Source organism: Bombina bombina, chromosome 4 (assembly GCF_027579735.1).
Source record: "Bombina bombina isolate aBomBom1 chromosome 4, aBomBom1.pri, whole genome shotgun sequence".
Classification (NCBI taxonomy): Eukaryota; Metazoa; Chordata; class Amphibia; order Anura; family Bombinatoridae; genus Bombina; species Bombina bombina.
The window spans coordinates 1,235,912,413-1,235,935,563 of NC_069502.1; the positions used below are offsets into that span (position 1 = coordinate 1,235,912,413).

A 23,151-nucleotide genomic window follows, 5' to 3' on the forward strand; every position below is an offset into this window, starting at 1 on the left:
TTCAGTTCTCCTTAAGCCCCCATCGGTGGCTCAGTGTATGGAGGTGATTGGACTCATGGTTTCCAGCATAAATGTCATTCCATTCGCCAGGTTCCATCTCAGACCTCTTCAATTGTGCATGTTGAGACAGTGGAACGGCGATCATTCAGAGCTATCACAGCAGATATCCATAGATGCTCGGACTCTGCTGTGGACAACTGGGAAGCAGATTTTCTCAGCAGGCAATCCTTCCATCCAGGGGAATGGTCTCTCCACCCCGAAGTGTTTGCAGAGATAGTTCTCATGGTGTCCAGATTCAATTGCAAGCTACCACAATATGGGTTAAGGTCCAGGGATCCCTAAGCAGAGCTGATAGATGCCTTGGCGGTGCCTTGGGAGTACAGCCTAGCTTACATTTTTCCACCGTTACCACTTCTACCTCGTGTAGTGGCACAGATCAAACAGGAGCGAGCTTCGACCATTCTCTTTGCTCCATCGTGGCCGCAGAGGACGTGGTTTGCGGATCTGGTGGGGATGTCATCTCCGCCATGGAGGTTACCCTGTCGCAGGGATCTGCTGGTCCTTTTCAACATCAAAATCTTGATTTTCTGAGGCTGACTGCGTGGAAATTGAACACCTAGTCTTGGCCAAGAGAGGCTTTTCTGAAAGTTTGATTATTACGCTCATTCAGGCAAGGAAGCCAGTCACTCGTCTCATCTACCATAAGGTGTGGAGGACTTACTTGTCCTGGTGTGAGAAGCATGGATATCCTTGGCATAAGGTTAAGGTATACAGGATTCTGTCTTTTCTCCAAAAGGGTTTGGAGAAGGGTCTTGCCGCCAGTTCATTAAAGGGACAGATTTCAGCATTATCAGTCTTTTGGCATAGGAGACTCGCTAAGCTCCCTGACAGCCAATCTTTTGTTCAGGCTCTGTCTAGAATCAGGCCTGTCTTTAGACAGTCTACTCCTCCATGGAGCTTAAACTTGGTCCTTAAGGTATTGCAGAGGGTTCCGTTTGAGCCTATGCACTCAATTGACATTAAGATTCTGTCCTGGAAGGTTCTCTTCCTGTTGGCCATTGCATCGGCGTGCAGAGTATCTGAACTGGCTGTCTTGCAATGTGACCCTCCTTATCTGGTTTTTCATGCGGATAAGGCTGTTCTTCGCACCGGTTTGGGGTTTCTTCCCAAGGTGGTGTCTAACCGTAACATCAATCAGGAAATAGTTGTTCCTTCTTTATGTCCTAACCCTTCTTCTTCTAAGGAGAGGTTACTTCATAACCTGGATGTGGTTCAGGCCCTGAAGTTCTATCTTCAGGCTACCAAGGATTTCAGACAGTCTACATCTCTTTTTGTGGTATATTCTGGGAAGTGCAAGGGGCAGAAAGCCTCTTCTACTTCTTTGTCCTTTTGGTTGAGGAGCTTGATTCGCTTGGCCTATGAGACAGCGGGACATAAGCCTCCTCAGAGGATCACGGCTCATTCAACTAGAGCTGTGGCTTCGTCTTGGGCCTTCAAGAATGAGGCTTCTATGGAGCAGATTTGTAAGGCGGCTACCTGGTCCTCCTTACACACTTTTACAAAGTTTTACAAATTTGATGTCTTTGTTTCTGCGGAAGCTGTTTTTGGGGGAGAGGTTGTGCAGGCTGTGGTGCCCTCAGATTAGGGTCTGCCTTTTCCCTCCCGGATTCATTCAGTGTCCTCTAGAGATTGGGTATATGTTCCCAACAGTAATGAATGAAGCCGTGGACTCTCCTCCCCTTTAGATGGAAAACATAAATTATGCTTACTTGATAATTTAATTTCCATCGAGGGGAGGACAGTCCACAGCTACCGCCCATATCTCCGATGGGCGGACCTAAATGTATTTTATCTTCTGGCACCATTTATACCCTGAGGTTTCTCCTACTGTTCCTTGTTCCCTCGGCAGAATGACTGGGGGATGAGGGGAGTGGGGGAGGCATTTAAGCCTATGGCTGGGGTGTCTTTGCCTCCTCCTGGTGGCCAGGTTCATAATTCCCAACAGTAATGAATGAAGCCGTGGACTCTCCTCCCCTTGATGGAAATGAAATTATCAGGTAAGCATAATTTATGTTTTATACTGGATTTCTAGATCAGCATCTGTGCATATTAGTCTTTATAGCAGTGTCTATTACATGCAGTTAAATGAAAAACAGAATTTATGTTTACCTGATAAATTACTTTCTCCAACGGTGTGTCCGGTCCACGGCGTCATCCTTACTTGTGGGATATTCTCTTCCCCAACAGGAAATGGCAAAGAGCCCAGCAAAGCTGGTCACATGATCCCTCCTAGGCTCCGCCTTCCCCAGTCATTCGACCGACGTAAAGGAGGAATATTTGCATAGGAGAAATCATATGATACCGTGGTGACTGTAGTTAGAGAAATTAAATCATCAGACCTGATTAAAAAACCAGGGCGGGCCGTGGACCGGACACACCGTTGGAGAAAGTAATTTATCAGGTAAACATAAATTCTGTTTTCTCCAACATAGGTGTGTCCGGTCCACGGCGTCATCCTTACTTGTGGGAACCAATACCAAAGCTTTAGGACACGGATGATGGGAGGGAGCAAATCAGGTCACCTAGATGGAAGGCACCACGGCTTGCAAAACCTTTCTCCCAAAAATAGCCTCAGAAGAAGCAAAAGTATCAAATTTGTAAAATTTGGTAAAAGTGTGCAGTGAAGACCAAGTCGCTGCCTTACATATCTGATCAACAGAAGCCTCGTTCTTGAAGGCCCATGTGGAAGCCACAGCCCTAGTGGAATTAGCTGTGATTCTTTCAGGAGGCTGCCGTCCGGCAGTCTCATAAGCCAATCTGATGATGCTTTTAAGCCAACTTAAGTGCTTGAACTCTGTCCATAACCTCCTCATAAGAGGATGCTTGATTGAGCGACTTTTCTAGTTCCTCGAACCAGAAACACGCTGCTGTTGTGACAGGAACAATGCATGAAATTGGTTGTAGAAGGTAACCTTGCTGAACAAACATCTTTTTAAGCAAACCCTCTAATTTTTTATCCATAGGATCTTTGAAAGCACAACTATCTTCTATGGGTATAGTGGTGCGTTTGTTTAAAGTAGAAACCGCTCCCTCGACCTTGGGGACAGTCTGCCATAAGTCCTTTCTAGGGTCGACCATAGGAAACAATTTTTTAAATATGGGGGGAGGGACGAAAGGTATGCCGGGCCTTTCCCATTCTTTATTTACAATGTCCGCCACCCGCTTGGGTATAGGAAAAGCTTCGGGGGGCACCGGGACCTCTAGGAACCTGTCCATCTTACATAATTTCTCTGGAATGACCAAATTGTCACAATCATCCAGAGTAGATAACACCTCCTTAAGCAGAGCGCGGAGATGTTCCAATTTAAATTTAAATGTAATAACGTCAGGTTCAGCTTGTTGAGAAATTTTTCCTGAATCTGAAATTTCTCCCTCAGACAAAACCTCCCTAGCCCCTTCAGACTGGTGTAGGGGCATTTCAGAACCATTATCATCAGCGTCCTCATGCTCTTCAGTATCTAAAACAGAGCAGTCGCGCTTTCGCTGATAAGTGGGCATTTTGGCTAAAATGTTTTTAATAGAATTATCCATTACAGCCGTTAATTGTTGCATAGTAAGGAGGATTGGCGCACTAGATTCACTAGGGACCTCCTGAGTGGGCAAGACTGGTGTAGACATAGAAGGAGATGATGCAGTACCATGCTTACTCCCCTCACTTAAGGAATCATTTTGGGCAACATTATTATCAGTGGCATCATTGTCCCTACTTTGTTTGACACATTCATCACATATATTTAAATGGAGAGGAACCTTGGCTTCCGAACATACAGAACATCGTCTATCTGATAGTTCAGACATGTTAATAGGCATAAACTTGATAACAAAGCACAAAAAACGTTTTAAAATAAAACCGTTACTGTCTCTTTAAATTTTAAACTGAACACACTTTTTTACTGAATATACGCAAAAGTATGAAGGAAATGTTCAAAATTCACCAAAATTTCACCACAGTGTCATAAAGCCTTAAAAGTATTGCACACCAAATTTGAAAGCTTTAACTCTTAAAATAACGGAACCGGAGCCGTTTTTATATTTAACCCCTATACAGTCCCTGGTATCTGCTTTGCTGAGACCCAACCAAGCCCAGAGGGGAATACGATACCAAATGACGCCTTCAATAAGCTTTTTCAGTGGACCTGAGCTTCTCACACATGCATCTGCATGCCTTGCTTCTCAAAAACAACTGCGCATTAGTGGCGCGAAAATGAGGCTCTGCCTATGACTAGAAAAGGCCCCCAGTGAAAAAGGGGTCCAATACAGTGCCTGCCGTTTTTTTAACAAAATTGCCAAGATTAAAATAACTCTCCAAAGTTATAAACCATTAAATATGCTTATATAGTAATCGTTTTGGCCCAGAAAAATGTCTACCAGTCTTTAAAGCCCTTGTGAAGCCCTTTATTCTTATATTGAAAATTAAGAAAATGGCTTACCGGATCCCATAGGGAAAATGACAGCTTCCAGCATTACCAAGTCTTGTTAGAAATGTGTCATACCTCAAGCAGCAAAAGTCTGCCCACTGTTTCCCCCAACTGAAGTTAATTCCTCTCAACAGTCCTGTGTGGAAACAGCCATCGATTTTAGTAACGGTTGCTAAAATCATCTTCCTCTTACAAACAGAAATCTTCTTCTCTTTTCTGTTTCAGAGTAAATAGTACATACCAGCACTATTTTAAAATAACAAACTCTTGATAGAAGAATAAAAACATAATTTATGCTTACCTGATAAATTCCTTTCTTCTGTAGTGTGATCAGTCCACGGGTCATCATTACTTCTGGGATATTACTCCTCCCCAACAGGAAGTGCAAGAGGATTCACCCAGCAGAGCTGCATATAGCTCCTCCCCTCTACGTCACTCCCAGTCATTCGACCAAGGACCAACGAGAAAGGAAAAGCCAAGGGTGAAGTGGTGACTGGAGTATAAATTAAAAAATATTTACCTGCCTTAAAAACAGGGCGGGCCGTGGACTGATCACACTACAGAAGAAAGGAATTTATCAGGTAAGCATAAATTATGTTTTCTTCTGTTAAGTGTGATCAGTCCACGGGTCATCATTACTTCTGGGATACCAATACCAAAGCAAAAGTACACGGATGACGGGAGGGATAGGCAGGCTCTTTATACAGAAGGAACCACTGCCTGAAGAACCTTTCTCCCAAAAATAGCCTCCGATGAAGCAAAAGTGTCAAATTTGTAAAATTTGGAAAAAGTATGAAGCGAAGACCAAGTTGCAGCCTTGCAAATCTGTTCAACAGAGGCCTCATTCTTGAAGGCCCAAGTGGAAGCCACAGCTCTAGTAGAATGAGCTGTAATTCTTTCAGGAGGCTGCTGTCCAGCAGTCTCATAAGCTAAACGAATTATGCTACGAAGCCAAAAAGAAAGAGAGGTAGCGGAAGCTCTTTGACCTCTCCTCTGCCCAGAGTAAATGACAAACAGAGAAGACGTTTGTCGAAATTCCTTAGTTGCCTGTAAGTAAAATTTTAGAGCACGGACTACATCCAGGTTGTGCAGTAGACGTTCCTTCTTTGAAGAAGGATTTGGGCATAAAGAAGGAACAACAATCTCTTGATTGATATTCCTGTTAGTAACTACCTTAGGTAAGAACCCAGGTTTAGTACGCAGGACTACCTTATCCGAATGAAAAATCAAATAAGGAGAATCACAATGTAAGGCTGATAATTCAGAGACTCTTCGAGCCGAGGAAATAGCCATTAAAAATAGAACTTTCCAAGATAACAACTTTATATCAATGGAATGAAGGGGTTCAAACGGAACGCCCTGTAAAACATTAAGAACAAGGTTTAAACTCCATGGTGGAGCAACAGTTTTAAACACAGGCTTAATCCTGGTCAAAGCCTGACAAAAAGCCTGGACGTCAGGAACTTCTGACAGACGTTTGTGTAACAGAATGGACAGAGCTGAGATCTGTCCCTTTAATGAACTAGCAGATAAACCCTTTTCTAAACCTTCTTGTAGAAAAGACAATATCCTAGGAATCCTAACCTTACTCCAAGAGTAACCTTTGGATTCACACCAATATAGGTATTTACGCCATATCTTATGGTAAATCTTTCTGGTAACAGGTTTCCTAGCCTGTATTAAGGTATCAATAACTGACTCAGAAAACCCACGTCTTGATAAAATCAAGCGTTCAATTTCCAAGCAGTCAGCTTCAGAGAAGTTAGATTTAGATGTTTGAAGGGACCCTGTATCAGAAGGTCCTGTTTCAGAGGTAGAGACCAAGGTGGACAGGATGACATGTCCACCAGGTCTGCATACCAAGTCCTGCGTGGCCACGCAGGTGCTATTAGAATCACTGATGCTCTCTCTTGTTTGATTCTGGCAATCAATCGAGGAAGCAACGGGAAGGGTGGAAACACGTAAGCCATCCTGAAGTCCCAAGGTGCTGTCAGAGCATCTATCAGGACTGCTCCTGGATCCCTGGATCTGGACCCGTAACGAGGAAGCTTGGCGTTCTGTCGAGACGCCATGAGATCTATCTCTGGTTTGCTCCAACGTCGCAGTATTTGGGCAAAGACCTCCGGATGAAGTTCCCACTCCCCCGGATGAAAAGTCTGACGACTTAAGAAATCCGCCTCCCAGTTCTCCACTCCCGGGATGTGGATTGCTGACAGGTGGCAAGAGTGAGACTCTGCCCAGAGAATTATCTTTGATACTTCCATCATAGCTAGGGAGCTTCTTGTCCCTCCCTGATGGTTGATGTAAGCTACAGTCGTGATGTTGTCCGACTGAAACCTGATGAACCCCCGAGTTGTCAACTGGGGCCAAGCCAGGAGGGCATTGAGAACTGCTCTCAATTCCAGAATGTTTATTGGCAGGAGACTCTCCTCCTGACTCCATTGTCCCTGAGCCTTCAGAGAATTCCAGACGGCACCCCAACCTAGAAGGCTGGCGTCTGTAGTTACAATTGTCCAGTCTGGTCTGCTGAATGGCATCCCCCTGGACAGATGTGGCCGAGAAAGCCACCATAGAAGAGAATTTCTGGTCTCTTGATCCAGATTCAGAGAAGGGGATAAGTCTGAGTAATCCCCATTCCACTGACTTAGCATGCACAGTTGCAGTGGTCTGAGGTGTAAGCGTGCAAAGGGTACTATGTCCATTGCCGCTACCATTAAGCCGATTACCTCCATGCATTGAGCCACTGACGGGTGTTGAATGGAATGTAGGGTGCGGCAAGCACTTTGAAGTCTTGTTAGCCTGTCCTCTGTCAGGTAAATCTTCATTTCTACCGAATCTATAAGAGTCCCCAGGAAGGGAACTCTTGTGAGTGGAACGAGTGAACTTTTCTTTTCGTTCACCTTCCATCCATGTGACCTTAGAAATGCCAGCACTAACTCTGTATGAGACTTGGCAGTTTGAAAGCTTGAAGCTTGTATCAGAATGTCGTCTAGGTATGGAGCTACCGAGATTCCCCGCGGTCTTAGTACCGCCAGAAGAGCACCCAGAACCTTTGTGAAGATTCTTGGAGCTGTAGCCAATCCGAATGGAAGAGCCACAAACTGGTAATGCCTGTCTAGGAAGGCAAACCTTAGGTACCGATAATGATCTTTGTGAATCGGTATGTGAAGGTAAGCATATTTTAAATCTACAGTGGTCATGTACTGACCCTCTTGGATCATAGGTAAAATTGTCCGAATAGTCTCCATCTTGAACGATGGAACTCTTAGGAATTTGTTTAGGATCTTTAAGTCCAGGATTGGTCTGAAAGTTCCCTCTTTTTTGGGAACCACAAACAGATTTGAGTAAAACCCCTGTCCCTGTTCCGATCGTGGAACTGGATAGATTACTCCCATTAACAAGAGCTCTTGTACGCAGCGTAGAAACGCCTCTTTCTTTGTCTGGATTGTTGACAATCTTGACAGATGAAATCTCTCTCTTGGAGGAGAGTATTTGAAGTCCAGAAGGTATCCCTGAGATATTATCTCTAGCGCCCAGGGATCCTGGACATCTCTTGCCCAAGCCTGGGCGAAGAGAGAAAGTCTGCCCCCCACTAGATCCGATCCCGGATCGGGGGCCCTCAATTCATGCTGTTTTAGGGGCAGCAGCAGGTTTCCTGGCCTGCTTGCCCTTGTTCCAGGACTGGTTAGGTTTCCAGCCTTGTCTGTAGCGAGCAACAGCTCCTTCCTGTTTTGGTGCAGAGGAAGTTGATGCTGCTCCTGCTTTGAAATTACGAAAGGAACGAAAATTAGACTGTCTAGCCTTAACTTTGGCTTTGTCCTGAGGCAGGGCATGGCCTTTACCTCCTGTAATGTCAGCGATAATCTCTTTCAACCCGGGCCCGAATAAGGTCTGCCCTTTGAAAGGTATATTAAGCAATTTAGACTTAGAAGTAACATCAGCTGACCAGGATTTTAGCCACAGCGCCCTGCGTGCCTGAATGGCGAATCCTGAATTCTTCGCCGTAAGTTTAGTAAGATGTACTACGGCCTCCGAAATGAATGAATTAGCTAGTTTAAGGACTCTAAGCCTGTCCGTAATGTCGTCCAGAGTAGCTGAACCAATGTTCTCTTCCAGAGACTCAATCCAGAATGCCGCTGCAGCCGTGATCGGCGCAATGCATGCAAGGGGTTGCAATATAAAACCTTGTTGAACAAACATTTTCTTAAGGTAACCCTCTAACTTTTTATCCATTGGATCTGAAAAAGCACAGCTATCCTCCACCGGGATAGTGGTACGCTTAGCTAAGGTAGAAACTGCTCCCTCCACCTTAGGGACCGTTTGCCATAAGTCCCTTGTGGTGGCGTCTATTGGAAACATTTTTCTAAATATCGGAGGGGGTGAGAACGGCACACCGGGTCTATCCCACTCCTTAGTAACAATTTCAGTAAGTCTCTTAGGTATAGGAAAAACCTCAGTACTCGTCGGTACCGCAAAATATTTATCCAATCTACACATTTTCTCTGGTATTGCAACTGTGTTACAATCATTCAGAGCCGCTAACACCTCCCCTAGTAATACACAGAGGTTTTCCAGTTTAAATTTAAAATTTGAAATATCTGAATCCAGTCTGTTTGGATCAGAACCGTCACCCACAGAATGAAGTTCTCCGTCCTCATGTTCTGCCACCTGTGACGCAGTGTCTGACATGGCCCTAATATTATCAGCGCACTCTGTTCTCACCCCAGAGTGATCACGCTTACCTCTTAGTTCTGGTAATTTAGCCAAAACCTCAGTCATAACAGTAGCCATATCCTGTAATGTGATTTGTAATGGCCGCCCAGATGTACTCGGCGCTACAATATCACGCACCTCCCTCTGAGCGGGAGATGTAGGTACTGACACGTGAGGCGAGTTAGTCGGCATAACTCTCCCCTCGTTGTTTGGTGAAATTTGTTCAATTTGTACAGATTGACTTTTATTTAAAGTAGCATCAATACAGTTAGTACATAAATTTCTATTGGGCTCCACTTTGGCATTGCAACAAATGACACAGGTATCATCCTCTGAATCAGACATGTTTAACACACTAGCAAATAAACTTGCAACTTGGAAATACAATTCAATTAGAATAATATTAAAACGTACTGTGCCTTTAAGAAGCACAGAAGATCTATGACAGTTGAAAATTAATAAATTGAAACAGTTATAGCCTCAATCCTTGTAAACAACACAACTTTAGCAAAGGTTTAATCCCATTAGCAAAGATAACAAATTCTGAAAGCAGGAAACAAATTACAGAATAAACGTTTTTTATCTCAGTCAAACTACAATTCTCACAGCTCTGCTGAGAGAAATTACCTCCCTCAAAATAAGTTTTGAAGACCCCTGAGCTCTGTAGAGATGAACCAGATCATGCAGGGAATACAATGAGTTGCTGACTGAAATATTTGATGCGTAGTAAAAGCGCCAAAAAACGGCCCCTCCCCCTCACACACAGCAGTGAGGGAGAACAGAAACTGTCAGAAAACAGATTAAGCAACTGCCAAGTGGAAAAATAGTGCCCAAACATTTATTCACTCAGTACCTCAGTAAATGAAAACGATTTTACATTCCAGCAAAAACGTTAAACATAATCTCTAGTTATTAAACAGCTTTATGTATTTCTTACAGTGTAATTCTAGTGAAGTACCATTCCCCAGAATACTGAAGTGTAAAGTATACATACATGACATTATATCGGTATGGCAGGATTTTCTCATCAATTCCATTGTCAGAAAATAAAAGCTGCTACATACCTCTATGCAGATTCATCTGCCCGCTGTCCCCTGATCTGAAGTTTACCTCACTCCTCAGATGGCCGAGAACAGCAATATGATCTTAACTACTCCGGCTAAAATCATAGCAAAACTCTGGTAGATTCTTCTTCAAACTCTGCCAGAGAGGTAATAACACACTCCGGTGCTATTTTAAAATAACAAACTCTTGATTGAAGATAAAAACTAAGTATAATCACCATAGTCCTCTCACACATCCTATCTAGTCGTTGGGTGCAAGAGAATGACTGGGAGTGACGTAGAGGGGAGGAGCTATATGCAGCTCTGCTGGGTGAATCCTCTTGCACTTCCTGTTGGGGAGGAGTAATATCCCAGAAGTAATGATGACCCGTGGACTGATCACACTTAACAGAAGAAAACTACATTTAAACACCAAAAAACTCTGAGCCATCTCCGTGGAGATGTTGCCTGTGCAACGGCAAAGAGAATGACTGGGGAAGGCGGAGCCTAGGAGGGATCATGTGACCAGCTTTGCTGGGCTCTTTGCCATTTCCTGTTGGGGAAGAGAATATCCCACAAGTAAGGATGACGCCGTGGACCGGACACACCTATGTTGGAGAAATTGGTGTATACTGTCCCTTTAACTGCTACTTATGGCAACAAGACAGACAGAGCACAGGTCCCAGCACACACAATGATACAGGGGGACACACAATATGTGTTTGATTCATACTCTAAATACACAAACCTTATATCGTGGGGTAGGCAGGATTGGTCAAGGTTGTAGTGTAACACGGCAAGTTTACACAGAGTCTTCAGACTGGGACCTGAGACAAAGAAATAGAGAGATAGCTTAGAAAAGCACAGTAATGAGAGGTACAGAAGTAACAAAGGCACAGACACTGTATTAAGAATAAGATACCAACAAACACAGTGACACAGACACTGTAATAAGAACAAGATACCAACAAACACCTTGACGTAGACACTGAACTAAAGACAAGATATTAACAAACACAGTGACTCAGACACTGAACTAAAGACAAGATACCAACAAACACAGAGACACAGACACTGAACTAAAAACAAGATACCAACAAACACAGTGACACAGACACTGAACTAAAGACAAGATACCAACAAACACAGTGACACAGACACTGAACCAAAGACAAGATACCAACAAACACAGTGACACAGACACTGAACTAAAGACAAGATACCAACAAACACAGTGACTCAGACACTGTACTAAGGACAAGATACCAACAAACACCGTGACGTAGACACTGAACTAAAGACTAGATACAAACAAACACAGTGACACAGACACTGAACTAAAGACAAGATACCAACAAACACAGTGACACAGACACTGAACTAAAGACAAGCTATTAACAATCACAGTGACACAGACACTGAACTAAAGACAAGATATTAACAAACACAGTGACTCAGACACTGTACTAAGGACAAGATACCAACAAACACAGAGACACAGACACTGAACTAAAGACAAGATACCAACAAACACAGTTACACAAACACTGAACTAAGTAGAAGATACCAAAAAACACAATGACACAGACACTGAACTAAGGACAAGATACCAACAAACACAGAGACACAGACACAGAACTAAGGAGAAGATACCAACAAACACAGAGACACAAACACTGAACTAAGTAGAAGATACCAAAAAACACAATGACACAGACACTGAACTAAGGACAAGATACCAACAAACACAGAGACACAGACACTGAACTAACGAGAAGTTAGCAACAAACACAGAGACACGGACACTGAACTAACGAGAAGTTACCAACAAACACAGAGACACAGACACTGAACTAACGAGAAGTTACCAACAAACACAGAGACACAGACACTGAACTAATGAGAAGTTACCAACAAACACAGTGACACAGACACTGAACTAAGGATAAGATAGCAACAAACAGTGACACAGACACTGTAATAAGAGCAAGATACTAACACAGTGACACAGACACTGTACTAACGACAAGATACCAACAAACACAGTGAAACAGACACCGAACTAAGGAGAAGATACCAACAAACACAGTGACATGCACACTGAACTAAGGAGAAGATACCAACAAACACAGTGGCACAGACACTGAACTAAGGACAAGATAGCAACAAACACAGTGACACAGACACTGTAATAAGATCAAGATACCAACAAACACAGTTAAACAGACACTGAACTAAGGACAAGATACCAACAAACACAGTGACACAGACACTGAACTAAGGACAGTATACCAACAAACACAGTGACACAGACACTGAACTAAAGACAAGATACCAACAAACACAGTGACACAGGCACTGGACTAAGGGCCAACAAACACAGTGACACAGACACTGAACTAAGGACAAGATACCAACAAACACAGTGACACAGACACTGAACTAAGGATAAGATACCAACAAACAGTGACACAGACACTGTAATAAGAACAAGATACTAACACAGTAACACAGACACTGCACTGTACTAAGGACAAGATACCAAAACACACAGTGACACAGACACCGAACTAAGGAGAAGATACCATCAAACACAGTGACACAGACACCGAACTAGGGAGAAGATACCAACAAACACAGTGACACGCACACTGAACTAAGGAGAAGATACCAACAAAAGTAGTGACACAGACACTGAACTAAAGACAAGATACCAACAAACACAGTGACACAGACACTGAACTAAGGACAAGATACCAACAAACACAGTGACACAGGCACTGAACTAAGGACAAGATACCAACAAACACAGTGACACAGAACTAAGGACAAGATAGCAACAAACAGTGACACAGACACTGAACTAAGGACAAGATACCAACAAACACAGTGACACAGACACTGAACTAAGGACAAGATAGCAACATACAGTGACACAGACACTGAACTAAGGACAAGATACCAACAAACAGTGACACAGACACTGAACTAAAGACAAGATAGCAACAAAAAGAGAGACACATACACAAAACTAAAGAGAAGATACCAACAAACACAGAGACACAGACACAGAACTAAAGAGAAGATACCAACAAACACAGAGACACAGACACTGAACCAAGGGGAAGATACCAACAAAGACAGAAACACAAACACTGATCTAAGGACAAGATACCAACAAACACAGTGACACAGACACTGTAATAAGATCAAGATACCAACAAACACAGTTAAACAGACACTGAACTAAGGACAAGATACCAACAAACACAGTGACACAGACACTGAACTAAGGACAATATACCAACAAACACAGTGACACAGACACTGAACTAAAGACAAGATACCAACAAACACAGTGACACAGGCACTGGACTAAGGGCCAACAAACACAGTGACACAGACACTGAACTAAGGACAAAATATCAACAAACAGTGACACAGACACTGAACTAAGGACAAGATACCAACAAACACAGTGACACAGACACTGAACTAAGGACAAGATACCAACAAACACAGTGACACAGACACTGAACTAAGGACAAGATACCAACAAACACAGTGACACAGACACTGAGCTAAGGACAAGATAGCAACAAACAGTGACACAGACACTGAACTAAGGACAAGATACCAACAAAGACAGTGACACAGACTCTGAACTAAGGACAAGATAGCAACAGTGACACAGACACTGAACTAAGGACAAGATACCAACAAACACAGTGACACAGACACTGAACTAAGGACACGATAGCAACAAACACAGTGACACAGAATTAAAGACAAGATAGCAACAAACACAGTGACACAGACACTGAACTAAGGACAAGATAGCAACAAACACAGTGACACAGAATTAAAGACAAGATAGCAACAAACACAGTGACACAGACACTGAACTAAGGACAAGATAGCAACAAACACAGTGACACAGACACTGAACTAAGGACAAGATACCAACAAACACAGTGACACAGAATTAAAGACAAGATAGCAACAAACACAGTGACACAGACACTGAACTAAGGACAAGATACCAACAAACACAGTGACACAGAATTAAAGACAAGATAGCAACAAACAGTGACACAGACACTGAACTAAGGACAGAATACCAACAAACACAGTGACACAGACACTGAACTAAGGACAAGATAGCAACAAACACAGTGACACAGAATTAAAGACAAGATAGCAACAAACACAGTGACACAGACACTGAACTAAGGACAAGATAGCAACAAAAAGAGAGACACATACACAAAACTAAAGAGAAGATACCAACAAACACAGAGACACAGACACAGAACTAAAGAGAAGATACCAACAAACACAGAGACACAGACACTGAACCAAGGGGAAGATACCAACAAACACAGAAACACAGACAGAAACACAAACACTGATCTAAGGACAAGATACCAACAAACACAGTGACACAGACACTGTAATAAGATCAAGATACCAACAAACACAGTTAAACAGACACTGAACTAAGGAGAAGATACCAACAAACGCAGTGACACAGACACTGAACTAAGGACAATATACCAACAAACACAGTGACACAGACACTGAACTAAAGACAAGATACCAACAAACACAGTGACACAGGAAGTGGACTAAGGGCCAACAAACACAGTGACACAGACACTGAACTAAGGACAAAATATCAACAAACAGTGACACAGACACTGAACTAAGGACAAGATACCAACAAACACAGTGACACAGACACTGAACTAAGGACAAGATACCAACAAACACAGTGACACAGACACTGAACTAAGGACAAGATACCAACAAACACAGTGACACAGACACTGAGCTAAGGACAAGATAGCAACAAACAGTGACACAGACACTGAACTAAGGACAAGATACCAACAAAGACAGTGACACAGACTCTGAACTAAGGACAAGATAGCAACAGTGACACAGACACTGAACTAAGGACAAGATACCAACAAACACAGTGACACAGACACTGAACTAAGGACAAGATAGCAACAAACACAGTGACACAGAATTAAAGACAAGATAGCAACAAACACAGTGACACAGACACTGAACTAAGGACAAGATAGCAACAAACACAGTGACACAGAATTAAAGACAAGATAGCAACAAACACAGTGACACAGACACTGAACTAAGGACAAGATAGCAACAAACACAGTGACACAGACACTGAACTAAGGACAAGATACCAACAAACACAGTGACACAGACACTGAACTAAGGACAAGATAGCAACAAACACAGTGACACAGACACTGAACTAAGGACAAGATAGCAACAAACACAGTGACACAGACACTGAACTAAGGACAAGATACCAACAAACACAGTGACACAGAATTAAAGACAAGATAGCAACAAACACAGTGACACAGACACTGAACTAAGGACAAGATACCAACAAACACAGTGACACAGAATTAAAGACAAGATAGCAACAAACAGTGACACAGACACTGAACTAAGGACAGAATACCAACAAACACAGTGACACAGACACTGAACTAAGGACAAGATACCAACAAACACAGTGACACAGACACTGAACTAAGGACAAGATACCAACAAACACAGTGACACAGACACTGAACTAAGGACAAGATAGCAACAAACACAGTGACACAGACACTGAACTAAGGACAAGATAGCAACAAACACAGTGACACAGAATTAAAGACAAGATAGCAACAAACACAGTGACACAGACACTGAACTAAGGACAAGATAGCAACAAACACAGTGACACAGACACTGAACTAAGGACAAGATACCAACAAACACAGTGACACAGAATTAAAGACAAGATAGCAACAAACACAGTGACACAGACACTGAACTAAGGACAAGATACCAACAAACACAGTGACACAGAATTAAAGACAAGATAGCAACAAACAGTGACACAGACACTGAACTAAGGACAGAATACCAACAAACACAGTGACACAGACACTGAACTAAGGACAAGATAGCAACAAACACAGTGACACAGACACTGAACTAAGGACAAGATAGCAACAAACACAGTGACACAGACACCGAACAAAGGACAAGATACCAACAAACACAGTGACACAGACACTGAACTAAGGACAGAATACCAACAAACACAGTGACACAGACACTGAACTAAGGACAAGATAGCAACAAACACAGTGACACAGAATTAAAGACAAGATAGCAACAAACACAGTGACACAGACACTGAACTAAGGACAAGATAGCAACAAACACAGTGACACAGACACTGAACAAAGGACAAGATACCAACAAACACAATGACACAGACACTGAACTAAGGACAAGATAGCAACAAACACAGTGACACAGACACCGAACAAAGGACAAGATAGCAACAAACACAGAGACACAGAACTAAGTAAATAGAGAGCCAGTGATACAACAGCAACCAACCATGAACTGCAAAGACAATGACACATAATTAATGAGCAGGTATTTACAAACAGTGCATATATTAATAATTTGCACGTACTGAAGTCCAGAATGTACAGGTCAGAGTGATCCATCAAATAGAACTCATCTTGCAGACCCTGATCTTGAGATGGACTGATAGAAAATGGGAGACAAAAGGGTCGGTATGAGAGGGGGAAGGAGTGAGATGGTAGAGATGAGGGGAAAAAATCAACCAGCAGAAAACGGATGGAGAGAAAAGAAAGAAGAGAATATTATGGAAGGTAAGGGTGACTACATATTGGGAGCAGTAGAGGAGAAGTAGGGGAGTGAACATGCACATTAGAGGAGGAGGAAAGAAAATGGGAAAGAATGAAAGGGAAGGAAAAAAAAAAGGAAAAACAATGGGAATGGGTAGAGCGAGTCCCATATAATAGTGTGCTCCCAACACCACATCCTAGTGTAACCCCGATACTGTACCCAAGTGTGCTCCAGACCCCACATCCTAGTGTAACCCCGATACTGTACCCAAGTGTGCTCCCAACACCACATCCTAGTGTAACCCCGATACTGTACCCAATTGTGCTCCCAACACCACATCCTAGTGTAACCCCGATACTGTACCCAATTGTGCTCCCAACACCACATCCTAGTGTGACCCCGATACTGTACCCAAGTGTGCTCCCAACACCACATCCTAGTGTAACCCCGATACTGTACCCAATTGTGCTCCCAACACCACATCCTAGTGTAACCCCGATACTGTACCCAAGTGTGCTCCCAACACCACATCCTAGTGTAACCCCGATACTGTACCCAATTGTGCTCCCAACACCACATCCTAGTGTAACCCCGATACTGTACCCAATTGTGCTCCCAACACCACATCCTAGTGTGACCCCGATACTGTACCCAAGTGTGCTCCCAACACCACATCCTAGTGTAACCCCGATACTGTGCCCAAGAGTGCTCCCGACCCCACATCCTAGTGTAACCCCGATACTGTACCCAAGTGTGCTCCCGACCCCACATCCTAGTGTAACCCCGATACTGTGCCCAAGTGTGCTCCCAACCCCACATCCTAGTGTAACCCCGATACTGTACCCAATTGTGCTCCCAACACCACATCCTAGTGTGACCCCGATACTGTACCCAAGTGTGCTCCCGACCCCACATCCTAGTGTAACCCCGATACTGTGCCCAAGAGTGCTCCCGACCTCACATCCAAGTGTAACCCCGATACTGTACCCAAGTGTGCTACCGACCCCACATCCTAGTGTAACCCCGATACTGTGCCCAAGTGTGCTCCCGACCCCACATCCCAGTGTAACCCCGATACTGTACCCAAGAGTGCTCCCGACCCCACATCCTAGTGTAACCCCGATACTGTGCCCAAGTGTGCTCCCGACCCCACATCCTAGTGTAACCCCGATACTGTACCCAAGTGTGCTCCAGACCCCACATCCTAGTGTAACCCCAATACTGTGCCCAAGTGTGCTCCCGACCCCACATCCCAGTGTAACCCCGATACTGTGCCCAAGTGTGCTCCCGACCCCACATCCCAGTGTAACCCCGATACTGTACCCAAGTGTGCTCCCGACCCCACATCCCAGTGTACCCCCGATACTGTGCCCAAGTGTGCTCCCGACCCCACATCCCAGTGTAACCCCGATACTGTACCCAAGTGTGCTCCCGACCCCACATCCCAGTGTACCCCCGATACTGTGCCCAAGTGTGCTCCAGACCCCACATCCCAGTGTAACCCCGATACTGTGCCCAAGTGTGCTCCCGACCCCACATCCCAGTGTAACCCCGATACTGTGCCCAAGTGTGCTCCCAACCCCACATCCTAGTGTAACCCCGATACTGTACCCAATTGTGCTCCCAACACCACATCCTAGTGTGACCCCGATACTGTACCCAAGTGTGCTCCCGACCCCACATCCTAGTGTAACCCCGATACTGTGCCCAAGAGTGCTCCCGACCCCACATCCAAGTGTAACCCCGATACTGTACCCAAGTGTGCTACCGACCCCACATCCTAGTGTAACCCCGATACTGTGCCCAAGTGTGCTCCCGACCCCACATCCCAGTGTAACCCCGATACTGTACCCAAGAGTGCTCCCGACCCCACATCCTAGTGTAACCCCGATACTGTGCCCAAGTGTGCTCCCGACCCCACATCCTAGTGTAACCCCGATACTGTACCCAAGTGTGCTCCAGACCCCACATCCTAGTGTAACCCCAATACTGTGCCCAAGTGTGCTCCCGACCCCACATCCCAGTGTAACCCCGATACTGTGCCCAAGTGTGCTCCCGACCCCACATCCCAGTGTAACCCCGATACTGTACCCAAGTGTGCTCCCGACCCCACATCCCAGTGTACCCCCGATACTGTGCCCAAGTGTGCTCCCGACCCCACATCCCAGTGTAACCCCGATACTGTACCCAAGTGTGCTCCCGACCCCACATCCCAGTGTACCCCCGATACTGTGCCCAAGTGTGCTCCAGACCCCACATCCCAGTGTAACCCCGATACTGTGCCCAAGTGTGCTCCCGACCCCACATCCCAGTGTAACCCCGATACTGTGCCCAAGTGTGCTCCCGACCCCACATCCCAGTGTAACCCCGATACTGTGCCCAAGTGTGCTCCCGACCCCACATCCCAGTGTAACCCCGATACTGTGCCCAAGTGTGCTCCCGACCCCCACATCCCAGTGTACCCCCGATACTGTGCCCAAGTGTGCTCCCGACCCTACATCCCAGTGTACCCCCGATACTGTGCCCAAGTGTGCTCCCGACCCCACATCCCAGTGTAACCCCGATACTGTACCCAAGTGTGCTCCCGACCCCCACACCCCAGTGTAACCCCCGATACTGTGCCCAAGTGTGCTCCCGACCTCACATCCCAGTGTAACCCCGATACTGTGCCCAAGTGTCCTCTCGACCCCACATCCCAGTGTAACCCCGATACTGTGCCCAAGTGTGCTCCCGACCTCACATCCCAGTGTAACCCCGATACTGTGCCCAAGTGTCCTCCCGACCCCAAATCCCAGTGTAACCCCGATACTGTACCCAAGTGTGCTCCCGACCCCACATCCCAGTGTGTCACCCATATAACCTGGTGCCTCCAAAAAGAAGGATTTTATCTCCCACGATGCAGCAGCACTGTCTGCGACGAGCACACGGACCCTTCCCTTGAACCTCAACACGGAACCAGCGCGCCAGCTCTGTGTAGGAAAAACAGTGTGCTGAGGAGTAAGATTGTATGTACACAGGACAATCTAAATGATAGTGTTAGAGGATGGGAGATCAGCGCATGATGTCACCCTAAACACTTGTAAGTATTCAGTCTGATTAGATCAGCGCATGATGTCATCCTGAGCACTTGTAAGTATTCAGTCTGATTAGATCAGCGCATGATGTCATCCTGAGCACTTGTAAGTATTCAGTCTGATTAGATCAGCGTATGATATCACCCTGAGCGCTTGTAAGTATTCAGTCTGATTAGATCAGCGTATGATGTCACCGTGAGCGCTTGTAAGTACTCAGTCTGATTAGATCAGCGTATGATATCACCCTGAGCACTTGTAAGTATTCAGTCTGATTAGATCAGCGTATGATATCACCCTGAGCGCTTGTAAGTATTCAGTCTGATTAGATCAGCGTATGATATCACCCTGAGCACTTGTAAGTATTCAGTCTGATTAGATCAGCGCATGATGTCACCCTGAGCACTTGTAAGTATTCAGTCTGATTAGATCAGCGTATGATATCACCCTGAGCGCTTGTAAGTATTCAGTCTGATTAGATCAGCGCATGATGTCATCCTGAGCACTTGTAAGTATTCAGTCTGATTAGATCAGCGCATGATATCACCCTGAGCGCTTGTAAGTATTCAGTCTGATTAGATCAGCGTATGATATCACCCTGAGCACTTGTAAGTATTCAGTCTGATTAGATCAGCGTATGATGTCACCCTGAGCACTTGTAAGTATTCAGTCTGATTAGATCAGCGCATGATGTCATCCTGAGCGCTTGTAAGTATTCAGTCTGATTAGATCAGCGCATGATGTCACCCTGAGCACTTGTAAGTATTCAGTCTGATTAGATCAGCGCATGATGTCATCCTGAGCGCTTGTAAGTATTCAGTCTGATTAGATCAGCGCATGATGTCACCCTAAACGCTTGTAAGTATTCAGTCTGATTAGATCAGCGCATGATATCACCCTAAACGCTTGTAAGTATTCAGTCTGATTAGATCAGCGCATGATATCACCCTAAACGCTTGTAAGTATTCAGTCTGATTAGATCAGCGCATGATATCACCCTAAACGCTTGTAAGTATTCAGTCTGATTAGATCAGCGCATGATGTCATCCTGAGCACTTGTAAGTATTCAGTCTGATTAGATCAGCGCATGATGTCACACTGAGCGCTTGTAAGTATTCAGTCTGATTAGATCAGCGTATGATATCACCCTGAGCGCTTGTAAGTATTCAGTCTGATTAGATCAGCGTATGATATCACCCTGAGCGCTTGTAAGTATTCAGTCTGATTAGATCAGCGTATGATGTCACCCTGAGCGCTTGTAAGTACTCAGTCTGATTAGATCAGCGTATGATATCACCCTGAGCGCTTGTAAGTATTCAGTCTGATTAGATCAGCGTATGATATCACCCTGAGCGCTTGTAAGTATTCAGTCTGATTAGATCAGCGCATGATGTCACACTGAGCGCTTGTAAGTATTCAGTCTGATTAGATCAGCGTATGATATCACCCTGAGCGCTTGTAAGTATTCAGTCTGATTAGATCAGCGTATGATATCACCCTGAGCGCTTGTAAGTATTCAGTCTGATTAGATCAGCGCATGATGTCACACTGAGCGCTTGTAAGTATTCAGTCTGATTAGATCAGCGTATGATATCACCCTGAGCGCTTGTAAGTATTCAGTCTGATTAGATCAGCGTATGATGTCACCCTGAGCACTTGTAAGTATTCAGTCTGATTAGATCAGCGTATGATATCACCCTGAGCACTTGTAAGTATTCAGTCTGATTAGATCAGCGTATGATATCACCCTGAGCGCTTGTAAGTATTCAGTCTGATTAGATCAGCGTATGATATCACCCTGAGCGCTTGTAAGTATTCAGTCTGATTAGATCAGCGTATGATATCACCCTGAGCGCTTGTAAGTATTCAGTCTGATTAGATCAGCGTATGATATCACCCTGAGCGCTTGTAAGTATTCAGTCTGATTAGATCAGCGCATGATATCACCCTGAGCGCTTGTAAGTATTCAGTCTGATTAGATCAGCGCATGATATCACCCTAAACGCTTGTAAGTATTCAGTCTGATTAGATCAGCGCATGATGTCACCCTGAGCGCTTGTAAGTATTCAGTCTGATTAGATCAGCGCATGATGTCACCCTGAGCGCTTGTAAGTATTCAGTCTGATTAGATCAGCGCATGATGTCACCCTGAGCACTTGTAAGTATTCAGTCTGATTAGATCAGCGTATGATATCACCCTGAGCGCTTGTAAGTATTCAGTCTGATTAGATCAGCGCATGATATCACCCTGAGCGCTTGTAAGTATTCAGTCTGATTAGATCAGCGTATGATATCACCCTGAGCACTTGTAAGTATTCAGTCTGATTAGATCAGCGCATGATGTCACCCTGAGCACTTGTAAGTATTCAGTCTGATTAGATCAGCGTATGATATCACCCTGAGCGCTTGTAAGTATTCAGTCTGATTAGATCAGCGTATGATATCACCCTGAGCGCTTGTAAGTATTCAGTCTGATTAGATCAGCGCATGATGTCACACTGAGCGCTTGTAAGTATTCAGTCTGATTAGATCAGCGCATGATATCACCCTGAGCGCTTGTAAGTATTCAGTCTGATTAGATCAGCGCATGATATCACCCTGAGCGCTTGTAAGTATTCAGTCTGATTAGATCAGCGCATGATATCACCCTGAGCGCTTGTAAGTATTCAGTCTGATTAGATCAGCGTATGATATCACCCTGAGCGCTTGTAAGTATTCAGTCTGATTAGATCAGCGTATGATGTCACCCTGAGCACTTGTAAGTATTCAGTCTGATTAGATCAGCGCATGATGTCACCCTAAACGTTTGTAAGTATTCAGTCTGATTAGATCAGCGCATGATGTCACCCTGAGCGCTTGTAAGTATTCAGTCTGATTAGATCAGCGCATGATATCACCCTAAACGTTTGTAAGTATTCAGTCTGATTAGATCAGCGCATGATGTCACCCTGAGCGCTTGTAAGTATTCAGTCTGATTAGATCAGCGCATGATGTCACCCTGAGCGCTTGTAAGTATTCAGTCTGATTAGATCAGCGCATGATGTCACCCTGAGCGCTTGTAAGTATTCAGTCTGATTAGATCAGCGCATGATGTCACCCTGAGCGCTTGTAAGTATTCAGTCTGATTAGATCAGCGTATGATATCAC

At 44.5% G+C, this 23,151-nt stretch overlaps 1 protein-coding gene across 1 annotated transcript in view; it reads right to left on the minus strand.

The window, feature by feature from the left end:
- KLHDC3 (kelch domain containing 3) overlaps nucleotides 1-23,151 on the minus strand; it is a 97,710-nt gene that overhangs the window by 18,664 nt on the left and 55,895 nt on the right. Inside the window, exons 7-9 of the mRNA XM_053712786.1 lie at nucleotides 19,794-19,902; nucleotides 16,755-16,828; nucleotides 10,983-11,061 (exon numbers count right to left, since the gene is read on the minus strand). Coding sequence (XP_053568761.1) covers nucleotides 10,983-11,061; nucleotides 16,755-16,828; nucleotides 19,794-19,902 — 262 coding nt within the window. The remainder of the gene's footprint in view (nucleotides 1-10,982; nucleotides 11,062-16,754; nucleotides 16,829-19,793; nucleotides 19,903-23,151) is intronic.